The sequence below is a fragment of the Taeniopygia guttata genome, chromosome 8 (genome assembly GCF_048771995.1).
Source record: "Taeniopygia guttata chromosome 8, bTaeGut7.mat, whole genome shotgun sequence".
Classification (NCBI taxonomy): domain Eukaryota; kingdom Metazoa; phylum Chordata; class Aves; order Passeriformes; family Estrildidae; genus Taeniopygia; species Taeniopygia guttata.
Window position 1 is genome coordinate 9,055,240 of NC_133033.1, and position 14,788 is coordinate 9,070,027.

General features: G+C 40.1%; 1 protein-coding gene across 9 annotated transcripts in view; it reads right to left on the bottom strand.

Moving 5' to 3' along the window:
• Nucleotides 1-14,788, bottom strand: part of MAST2 (microtubule associated serine/threonine kinase 2) — a 185,606-nt gene that overhangs the window by 89,089 nt on the left and 81,729 nt on the right. For 2 of the 9 annotated variants that reach the window (XM_041717914.2, XM_072932626.1), the window contains exons 1-2: nucleotides 10,411-10,573; nucleotides 8,250-8,456 (exon numbers count right to left, since the gene is read on the bottom strand). The exons of 6 other annotated variants lie outside the window; for them this stretch is intronic. In XM_041717914.2, the coding sequence (XP_041573848.2) occupies nucleotides 8,250-8,456; nucleotides 10,411-10,460 (257 nt within the window). In that variant the 5' untranslated portion in view covers nucleotides 10,461-10,573. Of the gene's footprint in view, nucleotides 1-8,249; nucleotides 8,457-10,410; nucleotides 10,574-14,788 lie in introns of those variants that run through there. One more of the 9 variants, XM_041717915.2, reaches the window with a different exon arrangement.

The window sequence follows — 14,788 nt, forward strand, 5'->3', positions numbered from 1 at the left end:
AGTTTTAAAGGCAGAATTACATCCTTATTTGGACATGCATTTTTAAGATAAATTGGCCCCTATTTTAGCTGTTCCTCTGGAATACTATGAATCTTCACAGCAAGAGCTTAGCTTTTAATCTTAAAGTCAGGGAAAACTGTGATAAGATTATCATCAACTGTCAGACAAACAAACTACTCCAGGTTGTGAGCCTCAGAAAAATACATAACATACAAACAGATCGAACATAAGAAGAAGCCTGGACCACAGATTTCTAAATAACTACAACTCTAAATAGCCATACAGTTCTAAATAACTATACAACTGTATCAACTGTTCTACTGTAATTCTGAGAAACCCATAAAGGTGGTTCATTACAAAACCGAGGTTTCCTAAAATACACATATTATTTAGAAGGTCTCAAATGAAGACATTTATTTTATATATGACTTTTAACATGTATGTCTACCTATACATAAGTGGAGACATAAGTGTTAGAACCCAGAAGCAGATTTAATAAATTAAGATAAATTGACTCAAACTGAATTCTCAGCTTTGAAATAAAGTACAGAATGGACAGATATGGAACTTGTAATGATTTCTGCAGTCTCCAGAGAAACATTCATGTTGAAATACTAAAACCAAAATTTATCCATTTGCAATGCTGTATCTTACTATACTTTACTGCAACATTAAAAATGGCACAAATAAATCTAAATAATACAGCTAGAAACAAAAATATATAACAAAATTGCTTGGTTTTAAAATAAATTACTTTCATAACCCACCTTACCAATGACCTTTTAAGCCATCTCAGATATAAAGAAAAAGAGGAAGTGTTAATAAATGGGAATATCTATCTTGTATTCACTTTCTTTTCTGTTCTTTCAAATTTTTATTAGGAGTTGTAGCATTATACATATTTTATAGATTAGGGAAGGATAAGAAAATTAAAATTTAAGCACAAATGTACACAATACTAAAAATTATTTTCTAACAAAAACATTTTCTGCGCTACCTATTAAAATGTAGCGAGTAAGAAAAGAAAATCCTATTTCCAGCTGGCCAAAGTGTTTAGTACACCACACAGGCTCCTAAACAAACACAGCAGCGGGCAGAGCACAGATGCAGCCCAACACCACCTGCGTGTCCCAGAGCTCCCTCCCAGCAGAGCACGCACAGCTCCAGAACCACGAACGCTCCCCACGCCGGCCAGCACTTACAAGAGCACGATGTAAAGCAGCGAGTGCGGCGTCCTGCGGCCCAGCCTGCAGCTGCCCTTGCTCGGGACACCCAGGGGGAGCTTGCAGAAGCGACAGGTCCCGGTTCCGAGATCCATCGCGGCACCAGCGGAGGCTGCGCGCGCTCGGCCGTGGGGCGCAGGCCGGGACACGTCCCCACGGCCTCTCCTCCATGCCAAAGACAAACGCAGCTCTAATCGACTGCATTTTGCTCACACTAATTGCAAGTTCCCTGCGAGGGCAATGAAGACACTCGTGACTTTAAAGGAACACTTCTGGTCAATATTTGTGCGTTGATTCGCTTGGAAAATCGGGCGTGTAATGATTCTGGAATCTTCCAGTCTCTCCAAAGCAGAATGGGCAAACAGTTGCATTAAAATGAAGGGTGGAAGAAAGCTTGTATTGACTTCTTGTTTTTCAGTGGAAAATTTTGCCCTAAAAATTTGCTATGAATTATAACTTGACCTGTTCTGCTATTCAAAATTTCTCATCAGCTGACAAATACAAGTGAGACTCCCAGGAACAAAACAAAAATTTAATGAAGAGTACAAAAAATAATATTCACCTTCTCAGACAAGCTATAACCCAAACATGTATTATCACTTCTATTTGCACAGCATGTCTTTGATGAGAATCAGAAGAATTACTTCCAAAACCAGCTTTTTTAGTGTTTATATAATAATTGCCCATCTCAACTCAGAGATGTGACAATGCAATTCTAAGTGCACAGCCAAGTCTATCCCAGATGGCTGGATCAATAACATCCCTGCTCTAAAGACCTAAAGGTCTGAAGAAAGGAAAGGCCAGGGAGAACAGGAAGGAAACAAAAGCACACAGAGCTCTTTCACCACAGCAAAGACTACGGTTTGAAGATTTTATTTTAGAACATTAATAATTCATAATGACAGTGTAATGTAAACTAGGTTAGAAGATTATGCTCTCAAGTACCACACAAGGGATTGAATGACAGAATAATAACAACTAGCCAAAGTAGCAAAATTTCAGGAGATAAATGACAGGAAGGGAGAACTTGGAGCACTAAAAGAAGCATATTTGAGATGAATGAACAAAAACAGGACTAGAGAGATACTGGGAAAAAGAGGAGCACAGATGCAGCCTGTAGAAAAGAGAGCATGAGTGGGTCCATTTACAGCAGAAGAAGCTCTGCAGGCTCTCTGGCATGGTAGTTATGAATACTCAAACAAGAGCATAAATTTCAGATAAAAGTTCACCATAGCTCAGGATAGCGACACATAGCTGAAATGGGATGCCATATCAAAAACTGATGAAAACTTGCCCTGAGATCCTCTTTCCTTCTTTACATCCTAAACCTTCCTTAAGCTTTCAGGTTAATATTGATCCACTAAATGGTTTATCTAACAAAATTAAATGTGTAACTCATGTCTTCAAAAAGCATTTTTTTAAGGAAACACATTGGGAAGGAACCTGCTGCTCATGGGCAGGAGCAGTCCTGGGCTGACACACACAGCTATGTAAAAAAACCTCTGTATCCCCCCAGCTCCAGGCCATGAAGGTGACACCAGCTACTCACTGTTAGGACATCTCTGCTATTAGTGCTTCAGCACAGGACATTAACAGGCCTCTTTGCACACTCACTGATTTTCCAAATTAAAATTAAAAATAGCCCCTGGCTGCCTCATAGTCCAATTAAAAACAAATCTTGGAAAATGCATGGCACTGTCTATCAACAATATTAAACACATGACTGTCTGGTTAAGAATTTTATTTATTTCTCAGAACTATTCCCTTGCCAGGAATCTTTCACTGCTCTGGTTGTTTCTGTATCTGTATTCAAGATCAAAATGGCTTTGAAGGAGAGACTACTTGGAAGGAGCACACCACTGTCGTTTGAGGAACTCTCTGTTATTTGAGGATAAGGACAGAAGAACAAAGGCTTCAATATTTACTGCAGTCTCTTAAGAACCTTCTGAGCTCTTCATTCCTCCCTAGAAGTTGCTGATACATCCCAAGCATCCCAAACTCTGAATAGTGCAGGGGTAGTAAATGAGTCAGCTCATACACGGGTGCACCAGCAGGTCACAGTCTTCAAACACAATTATATAGAAAAAACAGTTATGAACCATAACCTTACATGGCTTATAGGTAAAATGGCCAACAAACAGTAAAGCTCTCCCACTTCTAAAGTCACAAGCACAAGCTCCCCTCTGGGAGCCTCCAATTTCCCAGGTCAAACCACCAGGTTATGATTTACAATTGGTCCCATGGAGGGCAGCCAAATGGTGAGCCTGGAAGGAGACAAGAATTCACACCTCGGGCTACAAACCCCAGGGTTTAACTCTTCTGCTACTGCAGCTCAAGGCAGGATACAGGGATTTTTGCATTTACATAATGCCTTCACATGAAAAAATTATATAAGGCAGGCCACCATGCCTCAATATTGCCAACCATATTAAACAAACAGTTTCCCATCAGCCCAAGACACGCAAAAAGTTATCTGAGCCTGTCACATTTCAAGTATCACCAGTGTGTCCCTCCCATGTAGTTTTCTGGATGGGAAACATTATTCCCAAGAATAATAAACAGTACAAAGAAAAGGAATAAGGAGAAAAAAATCCATTAAAAAATAAATCAGTTCTGGGAAAGTCATTCATTCAATGTGAGATGTAGATTAGAATTCAGTTGCCAAAAGCTTATCTACTCAAAATTCATAATTTCACATTATGCATAATGATATATCCACAAGGTTGTTCTGTTTCTCATTATTCTTGAATTGCTGATCTACACTGGTTCCAAAAGTGACATTATGCCATCTTGCAGTCAACTCTGACCAATTATTTAGAACATTCAAGAAAGCAGAACCTGTACCAAATCAAGCAGTAAACAAGGAGGATAACACTTACTGCAAAACCAGAACAATTTCCAAATGTCATTCAGATTGAATATAGGCCTCTTCATTAATCCTCCAGCATTTGTCAAATAGGAAATTCTAATTTAAAAAAAAAATTAAAACCTGTATGATATCAAGTGACTTTACACTAAGCAAAATTTAGACAAAGGTAGGAAACCATCAACAACTTCTGATAAGCCTTGAGATATTTCAAAATAAGAACAAAGAAACTTTTCAAGTCTGAATTCTGAAATGTTTTTGATCTTCCTTAAAAATAAGGAACTTCTGTGTACAGCTGACGTTGTAAAATATATGCGGTCTTCAAAACCCAAACCTCAGGTGATCTGGGGACGTGTGTACCAAGAATACATCCTTGTGCTGAGGAAGGGATTTCTGCACCTGACTGAAGAAGCAGGGCTGGAGTTACAAGACCCTCATCAAGGCACACCATCAATCCTCAGGCACAAGATAAAGAGCCATGGGCTAACAGGAGACCCATTCCAAGAAGGTGGATGTCCCCATCCCCACCCTCTGGTGAGGGCTTGCTGACCAGCACCCTGCAAATCTGGAAAGCCCGCTGGATTCCTTGCAATGGAGCAGACCTGCCCAGGACACTGCCCACCCAACCTCACTCACACACCCAAACAAGCCATAGCTCTAAATATAGGTCTCCCCTCATCCACTGCAACAGCTTGTACAAAAAAGGCTTTAAATAAAGGCAGGCAGCCCTCCAGGAGATTTTCTGAATGCCTATGTATAATATATTCTTGTTACTTACCACAGTTATTGATGAAAGGCTTGTTTCCTAGAATAGGCTTTTTATGTAAATAAATTAATATATTCTTAAATTATATCACAGATGTCCATAAAATCCTAATTATATAAAACTCATAACATTGTAATTACACACTGATCAAGTAATTATGTACTGTGCTTAAAGACTATTTTGGAGCAATGTTAGGTTTCCCATTTTGTTTTACTTAAATAAGACAGCAAGGGTCTGGTCACCATCACATCTACAAATGGTGACCAGATTTTGTAGAGGCTAGCAGAATTTCTATTAAACTATTCTGAAAAGCTATAAAAAAAAATTAATAGCTATTTCCAATAGACTTCATTAAAGCTAAAATTTCCAAGGGAAAACATTCCTATAAAAATAACCTCCACCATACATCCCTATAAGAACATGTTCCACAACTGGCATGAATTCATGAAATTGAAATAGCACGACAAAATGCCCCTTGAATGATCCAGCTGAAGCCAACTCTTCCCTTGGTTTGTTAGGAAATTGAAGCAAATTTCCACTGAGACTTCACCTCAGCTGCAGCACTCAGAGATGCCAGAAAAACAGCACCTGGACACTTTCATCCTTTTTACCACAAACAAATCAAACTGTTTCTAGAATTACTGAAAATGTCTTATATCTTACTGAGGGTGTTACACAGAATGTAACATTTTCTGGAATGGGGGTAATTGCACTCTCCTTTAATCTCACGGTTCATCACTTCCAAGTTAGAACAATCAATTCACGACATCTCTTAAGCAACTTGAGAGCAAAAAGTGCTGTAAAATCATATTTTTTATTAAATTAGAGGACAAATATGGGTGCACAAAGATTTGCCAGCTCATAAAGAGGACCAGCTGTGAAACATGGCCTCATTTTCTTCTTCAGTAATTTGACTTGCCTGTTACCCCCAGAAGAGTGCAAACCAGATCCCAAGACAAAAATCAGAACTTGTTTAATTCTGGACATAATTCTCTTTTCTTCCTAAAGATGCATGACCTTAATTCCAACCCACATTTCCATGAACTATAGCAGTCCTATTCCACCTGTTATCAATTTGGTTTTATTGTAATCAGACACATTTCCTTTTACTCTTTTGCAAGGTTTACATTATTTTCATTTGTTCAAAGGTTATGTCTAAAATATTTTCAATCTCAATTAGACTAATTCTTTCAGAAGCCATGAACTTCCATGCCATCTGTCTTGACATCAGATGCACCAACAGTTGTTCATCTGTCGACATAAAATTATCAATGGCACCACAAAATATAGGGAAGAAGGGAAAATCTCTGCAAATTCTTGTAAATGCAATATACCAAAGGTTAAAAGTGAGGAAGATTTAATGTGAAGGCACAAGTTTTTCTTGTTACATTTTCCAGCAGTTCCCTGCATAGCCATGGAAATGAATCACTGCCTGGCTAACCTGAGGTGCTAAGCTGAGCAGATCAATGACAGTGGTAACTTGCCAAGATGAACCTTTCCTCTAAGCAAGCAGGAATGGCTATCACTGGCACCGTAACCAAGTAAACAAAACTACAACAAAGAAAGACAGGATAAAACAGGATCAAGAGCTGCACAGGTGAAAGCAACAACGACAAAAATAAAAACTCATTATAGTCGACCTAAGCTCTCACACAGAACCATGTATCTGTGAATCATCAACCATTCAGTATTTAAATAACAGATGGCTGGAAGGTCCTCATATGTGAAAAATATTATTATCAAGGAGTCCATAGTAACAATGGAATAAAGCTTGCTATTTAGACTTTTATGTGAACTGTTCTTAAAGAGTAAATTATTCACTGACCCATGTCAGAACGCTGAAAATTGAAGGTTTCTCAGAAAAAGGAAAAAGCAGTAAGTACCAAAAACGCTCTTGAAAATAATCAATAAGCATCAGATCTCATCTCCAAAAAGAACTGTTCTCAATTGACTTTAACAATAATCTAATCTTTACATTTAATTGCCACTTACCAGTCTGTTAATTAGCCCCAAGGCTAAACAGCATTTAATTGAGTTTAACCACCCTTGTTTAAAGGAACATTACCCAATACCAGCCTTTAAATAATAAAAATTCATTTAAAATTAGATTGATGGCCATGACATTGAAATGTTAGGAGACTGCTCTGTAGTCACCGCCCTTCACTTCCCCCAAGTGCTGCAAAGCGAGCACCTTATTAAGAATTGTCACCAAGTGCTGCCCATCATGCAGGAAAGCAGCAGATGCTGGGCAAGCCTCTCCCCATGGCCATGCACAGTGAGGACAGACACATGCAACCGTCCCTTTCCTCTGCTGACAACCTGATTTCCACTCAACAGATGTCATATACATTACTCTGCATTAGAGGGGCAGAAGCCTAAAATAGTTCAACTTCACATTTTCTGGTTAGTCCTACCAGAGCTGGCCAGCAAGACCAACCTCCCTCTGAAATAACATCTAGATTCAGGGGCTATAGCATTACCACCTGATGAGTAACTGAAATTTGACCAGCCACATCCACCCTGCAGCATGTGAACTTCAAAACCAGCCCTCTGGTGCTATGTTGGCTCAAGTTTTAAGTAGGTACCACTGAGCTCCAGTTTCATAACCACACATGCAAAGATCTCCAGCGTGTGTGAGCCTTCGCCTGGGACTGTCCCCCTGAGAGCTGGTGACATTTCCCCTGAGTGAAGAAGCTGAAGGTTTCCACTGGGGTGGTTGATGGCTGTGCCTGTCCCACAGGAGCCCAGTGAGGAACAAGAGCTAATCCTGAAGGGTAAATATATCAGTTGAGCTGCTAAGTGCTTTAATATAAACTGAGCTGGTTTTGGCTATTTTTGCTTTAGAAACTCTTGCTAACAACAGGCTTGATTCTACTCCTTATCCTTTCTATACCCTGTGCTTGGAGACTTCAGCCTGCCAGCCTCTGTAAGAAAGCAGAGTGCGTTTCCAGGGAACAGAAGATGGTGCAGTATTTAGCAGAGAGCCATTATTTAGACAGGGGTTTTTAAGGACCCCCTTTTAGGCTGCTTTACTTTTAAAGTTGTTTTCCTGACACCAGACATGCCTGTGAGGGCTCCTCTGCTGCAGGGTACAAGCTGCACATGTGCCAACACAAGGTACCACCAGGAACAGGCATGCACACACCAGCAGACAGGTTTCCATTCCTAAATCAAATTTATCATTCTCCCTACATAGGGCCTACACACAAACTACAAAAAGTTTGTCCCAATACGCAACATCCACTTGAACACTAAATGGCTGGAAGTAAGTTGTGAGTAGGAAGCTGTTTCCTTCTGTTAGATGTTATTCTCTTGAACTCTAAAGCTGTTAAGTTCATAGATGGTTATGCCAACACCAAACTGTTAAAAATCCCTAGTTGATACCTCTCCTTACCTCCACTGAAAAGGATGGCTGTAGCACGGACTAGATGGATTGCTCTGGGCTTGTGAGTTCAGGTAAAATACTAGAGGAGAAGTGACAAGTGCACAGTCAGCACTAAATGGGAATTTAAGATGCTGCAGACCTGGAGCAGATGTAGGAGAGAACATGTGCTGATGAACCTCATTTCCTCGGCAGTGGGAGAACAAAGGAGAGGAGATTCTGACAAGGTACCACAGCAGAAAAAAAAATCATGGTCAATATCACATTTTCTGTTTCAATAAAGAAAAAAAAATTCAAAATACAAGTTATATCTTCTAAACAAATGCAATAAACTAAGTGGTAAAAAGTCATTTCTTTCCATTATCATCCAAACCAAAATGTATTTTTCAGTCAATTTAATATACATTCAAAGTTATTTTTCCACTACAAAACCCCTCCGATCTGGAATTATCCAAATCCTTTCTTGCAGTAATTTCCAGGCTTTCTGGAATACACACCATTGTCAATCTCTAATTCAAATGTTTAATTGAGAAAAATTAATAAATTAATAATGGCACCAGCAGCACACATAGACCATTTCTATCACTGCCTTCACAATTTGGGAGCCATGGTTCCATGCCACAGCTGTGGCAATAACCAAAAGACACAACTATGAAAATATGAATGACACAAACTATTAACTAGAAAACAACATTTAGCAGTGGCAGTTGTTTTAGAGCAACAACTAATTAAGCCTGAAAGCAGCACTGCAAAATGGCTTTATTCTAATTTTAGCAGAGGGGAAACTGAGGCATGAAGAGGTTTAGTGACATGTCCACAGCACATCCATGGTAGCATCAGGATTGTAGCTGAGGGTGCTGATGCCCAGCTCTGTGCTCAGTTTTGTGAATTATCCTGCTTTTGCAGGGTCAGCAGCCAAGGCACGTTTTTATTCACACAGGGAACAGAAGAGGTCTCAAAGTAGCTGCTTTCCAAAAAGCTGCAAACAGACTTGTACATAAACACAGAGCAGAGGTTCTAACACCTACTTTAGTGAACTATACACGATGAGATGTCCTTCACTAGAAATAAAGTAAAAGTTAACTTACAATTATTGGTATTACACTGTATGCTTATGTATTAGAATACAAATTAGTGCCACTGTATTCTTACACTGATAACTTTGATTTTTGACTGAGGGCTGAAAAATATTTTCTATTTACAATATTTAAACACAAAAGTGAGCAAAATGGAAATTTAGGCATGCTTCAGTTTTTGGTTAGAATTCAGATATTTTACACTTAGCATACTGAAGTCAAGCATGTTTGTCCATGTTCCTAGCTTTTAATTTCCTAGTGAATCCAAATACTTATCAGTAAAGCAACCTTTATATACTGGAAATCCTCCCCACTAGCAATCTCTGCTTAAACAGCTGATGAGCTTTACAGTCTGCAGACAGAAAAGGTTAAGCCTGCCTCTTACCCTGCTCCTCCCTCCACTGACTACAGGATAGATTCTTTTCACCTCCTCTACTTATGAACACAGTACTAAACATACAATTTCCTTAATTTTACCTAATAGAAATAATAAATATAATTACGATCATAAATAGCAGTTTCCATTAGTAGATTTCAAAGCACTTATAAAGGAAAAGCATTTAAAAAGGAAATGTTTGTTAAAATTCCATTTGTAGAAATACATGTGACAATGCAGCAATGTAAGCTAAGACTTCTTGCTTCAAATCTAGATGTTTTCAAAAGCATTTTTAATTCTAGAAGACAGCAAAGGTAGCAAAGGTTTCTGAAGATTTTAGCACTGTGACAGCTTTCTGACAGATTATTAAAAGTGCTTTTTAAATCTGAAGAATGATCAAACTAGAAAGACAAAGTTACAAACATTTAGTTTGACAACACTAATGACTGGGACAAAATTTAACCACAATGTATCCCAGTTAAAAACCTTGAAACATTGCTCTTTTTTTTGGCTACCCTTCATGGTTAATACTCCACAAAAGTAAAATGCTAAAGCTTCCAAAACAAAATTTAATGTACAGCCAAATAAGCATGACAAATAAGAAAGTTCTAACAAATCAAAGCAACGTCTATTGGCCACAGAAAATTCTGGCCGGTTTTTCTTCTTCATAGCTTCAATCTGAAATTATTAGGTGCAATTTATTTTTCACAACAGTCCTTACTGGATCCGCAGAGATGGGGCTCCAAGCCTCTGTTTCCTCCGCTTCATCATTGTGCTGATACACTGATATGCCTCCTCCCAGCCTAAGAGGCTTAGGGCTGGGAGGGAGAGGCCACTGTTATCACTCCAACGCAGAGCACAGAACAATCAGTGCAATTCCGAGCTCTTCAGTGCCACAGAGACCTCGGCAGTTCAGTGATGGTCCAGATTAATCACACAGCTCATGTCAGAAACCTAATTATTTATATTTTTTAAAAATTCAGATTAAAAAATCTTCTGCGAGGGTGCTCAGAGCATCCGGCGAAAGGACGCGGAGCGCGGCAGAAGGGAAGGAAGGTGCCCTGACACGGAGGGGCCGTCTGACCTGTCACGGCGCCAGCAACGCGCTCCTGCCGCGCTCCGGCCGCCCCATGTCCCAGCTCCCGGGGGCAGAGCTGCCTTCCCCGGGGGCAGAGCTGCCTTCCCCGGCGGACAGCCACGGGGCCGGGGCACAGTGAAAGGCTCGGGCAGAGTCTCGGGCCTCGGGAGCAGCCCCAAAGCCGCCGGCGCTGGGGCAGGGCAGCGCCCGCTCCCAGGGCCCGGCAGAGCCCTCAGCGGGCGCGGGAGCAGCTGCGCCCGGCCGGCGGGACACGGACCCAGCCCCCGCTCGGAAATCAATCCCCTCCACTTGCAGCTTCAAACACCTCCCCGAAACTGTGTTCCAGACAGAGACTTCACGGATTCCAGCGCCGAGAGCAGGGCAGAGCGCTCGCTGCAGCCCGGGGAGCCGGATGCCGCAGGGGAGGAAGGGGCAACACCTTCACTAGGAGGAAATATTCCCTTCACACTTCTGCCTGCAAACGGTGGCTTCAATCAGCTCAAAATCTATTTTGTGCTATTAACAAAACTGCCCAAATCGATGTCCAATATTTTTAAAATGTGTATTTGTAAGAATGTTACTTTCCTCAAAAAAGTTTCCACGTATATGTTTGATAGGCTTTAGAGTGCTAATGGCTGTATTTAGGCTGCTATTCATAAGTACTCATCAACCAAGTCAAATTCCAGTTGACAGCTCTGATCTTCAGACCTTCCCATGATTCTGATTAGGAAATCCCAATCTCTCAGCAATTAGGAAAACAGAGTGCCAGGCTGAGGAGAGGAGGAAGGGCCGGGATGGTTGTTCCTTACACAAGCAAAGCCCCTGTCCCCACACTGTGCCTCTGGAGTCAGACAGCACAGCAAGCAACAAAAAGTACAAATTTGGTATGCTACGAATAATTCTATTGTACTTATTAAATGAGAGCCTGGATTAAGTAGTGGAAACTTGACAATAAAAACTACGCAAAATACTTTTTCCACTTTTAAATCCTTGATGAAAACCTCCATAAATTCTTTGTCTCTAAGATTACAATCTATACATAACACTAGAATACTCCTGATTCACCAAATCACTTATTTTAAAGAAACAAGACTTTCAAATAATTTTTAAAGTCTAATACAGGAATAGCAGCACTGCTGTGGAGCCCCACAAGAATAATTTGCACGTTCCACCTCCAGAACCAGCCCCGTGGATCAGCTTAAGAGCAGCAGATTATTTTTGACCTACTGCTTGTGAGCTGCTTCTACATGCTGAGAGAAGGATGGGGTGGTCAGAAGAGTGCACCTCTTTCTCTTCCCATCTATATAAAACACCACAAGCAGCATGCATTGACTGGAGGCATTATTTCTTACTTTATTTCCACATCCAAATCAGAACAGAGTGCAAAAGCAGCAAAATTCCCTACTCCTTTCCAGACCCATTTTTCATCCACTTCCTGCACTTTGGCTTTCCCACTCTTGGGACGATGGCACTTGCTCCTGGCAGGGAAACGGCATCGATCCATCACCAGCAGAAACACTCACCCGCCAAGACGAGCAGAAACTGAATTATATACTCCATTTCTCTGCAGATACAGAGGAAATTCCCACAGCACCTGAGCATGGCAGCACGAAGACACAAACCACTAAAGGCCAGAAATTTTCTTTCCTGCCGTCAAAATTCTTATTGTTTCAAAGGTCTAAACATTAAAAAGAATACAAGTAGTTCAGCACATCACCCCAAAGAAATTCCCTGCTGTGTTTGTGTGTTATTTTACTGTCAAGAAGTTGGGGGCAAGTTTAACAAATTATGATGAAGACTTGTTTAATGAAACCCCCCCAGAAATGTCTAGGGCAGCAGAAACGAAGAATCTTCAGAGGTTTAAAGTAGAATGGTAGTGCAGAGAAGAAGGGAGAGAATGAGAGAAAACAAGTCCCAAAGGGGACATAAGCTGCCTTAAAAAGCGATTAGAAGGAATAAAGACCACCATAAAAGGCTTGCACACATCTTCAGCAAACACTTTTATGTTCCTTGCCATATTTCAGAGTTAGACATAAAAGCTTCAGGTAAATACTACTCTTCACCAGCCCCAGTCACCATCAAAACAACAATGTGTAATATTTGGTTCATATAAATGTGTATTTTTACTATATTCTGAATTAAAACTATTTATTCATGTTTCTTATGCCTCCCTTTTCTTTTGCCATTTGTATACAGTCTTTTAAAGTATATTTGATACAGATGGTTGATAGCAGGAAATAATTAACAAAAAAACCTTACAGCTGAAGTTAGAAACTGGTTTAGCAATTTTAGTTTGCTGAGGAAATTACTCTTTTCAAATTTGGATATAATATGGGAAAGCTGTGTTTTCTTTTTACAAAATTTTACATTTAGAAAGCACAAAAATTACAGCAACCCACACTATGAACCCTGCCTTAGAAACCATGAGGATTTAAAATATAAACCCACATTTTTCATTAAAGAGTCTGAACAGGTCAGTAAAGTTTATGGTATACAGAACTGAATATATAATTAATTTATTATTATTATTATTGGGATACTGAACAAGAAACCAGATGGCTCAAGGGCAACCCCAACTGGATTTAGTGACTACTGCTCAGCCAAGGAGGCAAGCAGAAGCAATAGTGAGGCCCTGGCTGGTGCTGGGCATCCTGCAGCCACGATGAAATGCAGTTTGCAGCCTGATCTGGTGCTGAACTGCTCTCAGACACCTGAACACACAGAGGTGCTTCACCACGGGACGCTCCTGCTGCCAAGTCCCCACTTTCATTCTTTCAAGTCTGGAACATCTCTACTGCACGTGCAGGTGCACATCAAAACCATGTGAAACTGCAGCCAACAATACAAAAAACAATCTCTGTACAGAGAACAGAACAGGAAAATGGCTGAAAATAATTAAACCACTTCAACTAATAGGCTGGAGATCAAAGTTTGAGTCTATCATGCCACATTCACTATTTGAAACTAAAGAAAATATTCATGAATGGTAATTATTTCTTTTGTGAACAAAGCATGGGGAAAAACATAACCAATACATTTATATGCATAATTCATTAAAGGAAAACTTTGAACTCTGATTATTGAACCACACCAGAGACAAAATATAACTACCTATTCCTGTTCTCTAACTATTCAGTCTCTCAGCAGCCTACAACTCAGCTGAGTATCATCTCCTTTAGTGCATTAAACATAACCCCCCATAGAAACACAAACACTTTAAGCATATTAACAACAAAATGGTATCTAAATTATCAGGCATTTCTCTTAATGTCATCCTGCATACAATTCCCCCATCTATTTTACATGTCTACTCACTCTGTGTTGATTATTTCAAAATTAGGATTGCAAGATTACCCAAGTGCAAAGCCATCCTTTACAGTGTGTTTCCTTCTGCTAATATGGAAACAGTCATCAACACTCATCAACAGATTTCACAGGCTCCATCCCACCATTCATTCTTTTCAGCTCCCACCCAGGAGCTTCTTTAGGTGTCAACATTTCTCATGTTCTCCTGACAAAAGCAGTGAGACACGTAACTCCACTCCTTTTCCTTTGCACAAATAAGCACAGCAACTCTTGTTGTCCCTGTTTATAATTAGTTCCTGCAATATAATAATGATTACTCATAACAACCCAGGAAATAAGAAGTATTGAGAGTCACACAAAGAAAAAGTTAGAAGCATTGTCAGGAATAGCTCATCCTTTTTCATTCAGCAATGACAAATACTCGAGTTGATCTGCAGGCTAAAACCTTTCTAACTCAACAGTCCAGCAAAGCAATCACCAAACCAGTCAGCAGTAGAGCAGTAGTAGATTTTTTACAGAATTAAGTGCTCCCCAACCTCCAGACTAGCACACGAAAAAAAGCTGAGTGGCTGATTTCTGTATATACTTCAGCTGCTACTGAACTGCTACAAAGGCTGGAGTTTGTGCAGAAAATGGATGCACCTCTTGAGGGTTTCTGGCTCCAAGCCAGGTACTTCATCCTCCTGTCCATCCCTGCTTCTGCTTCTGTCAGTGA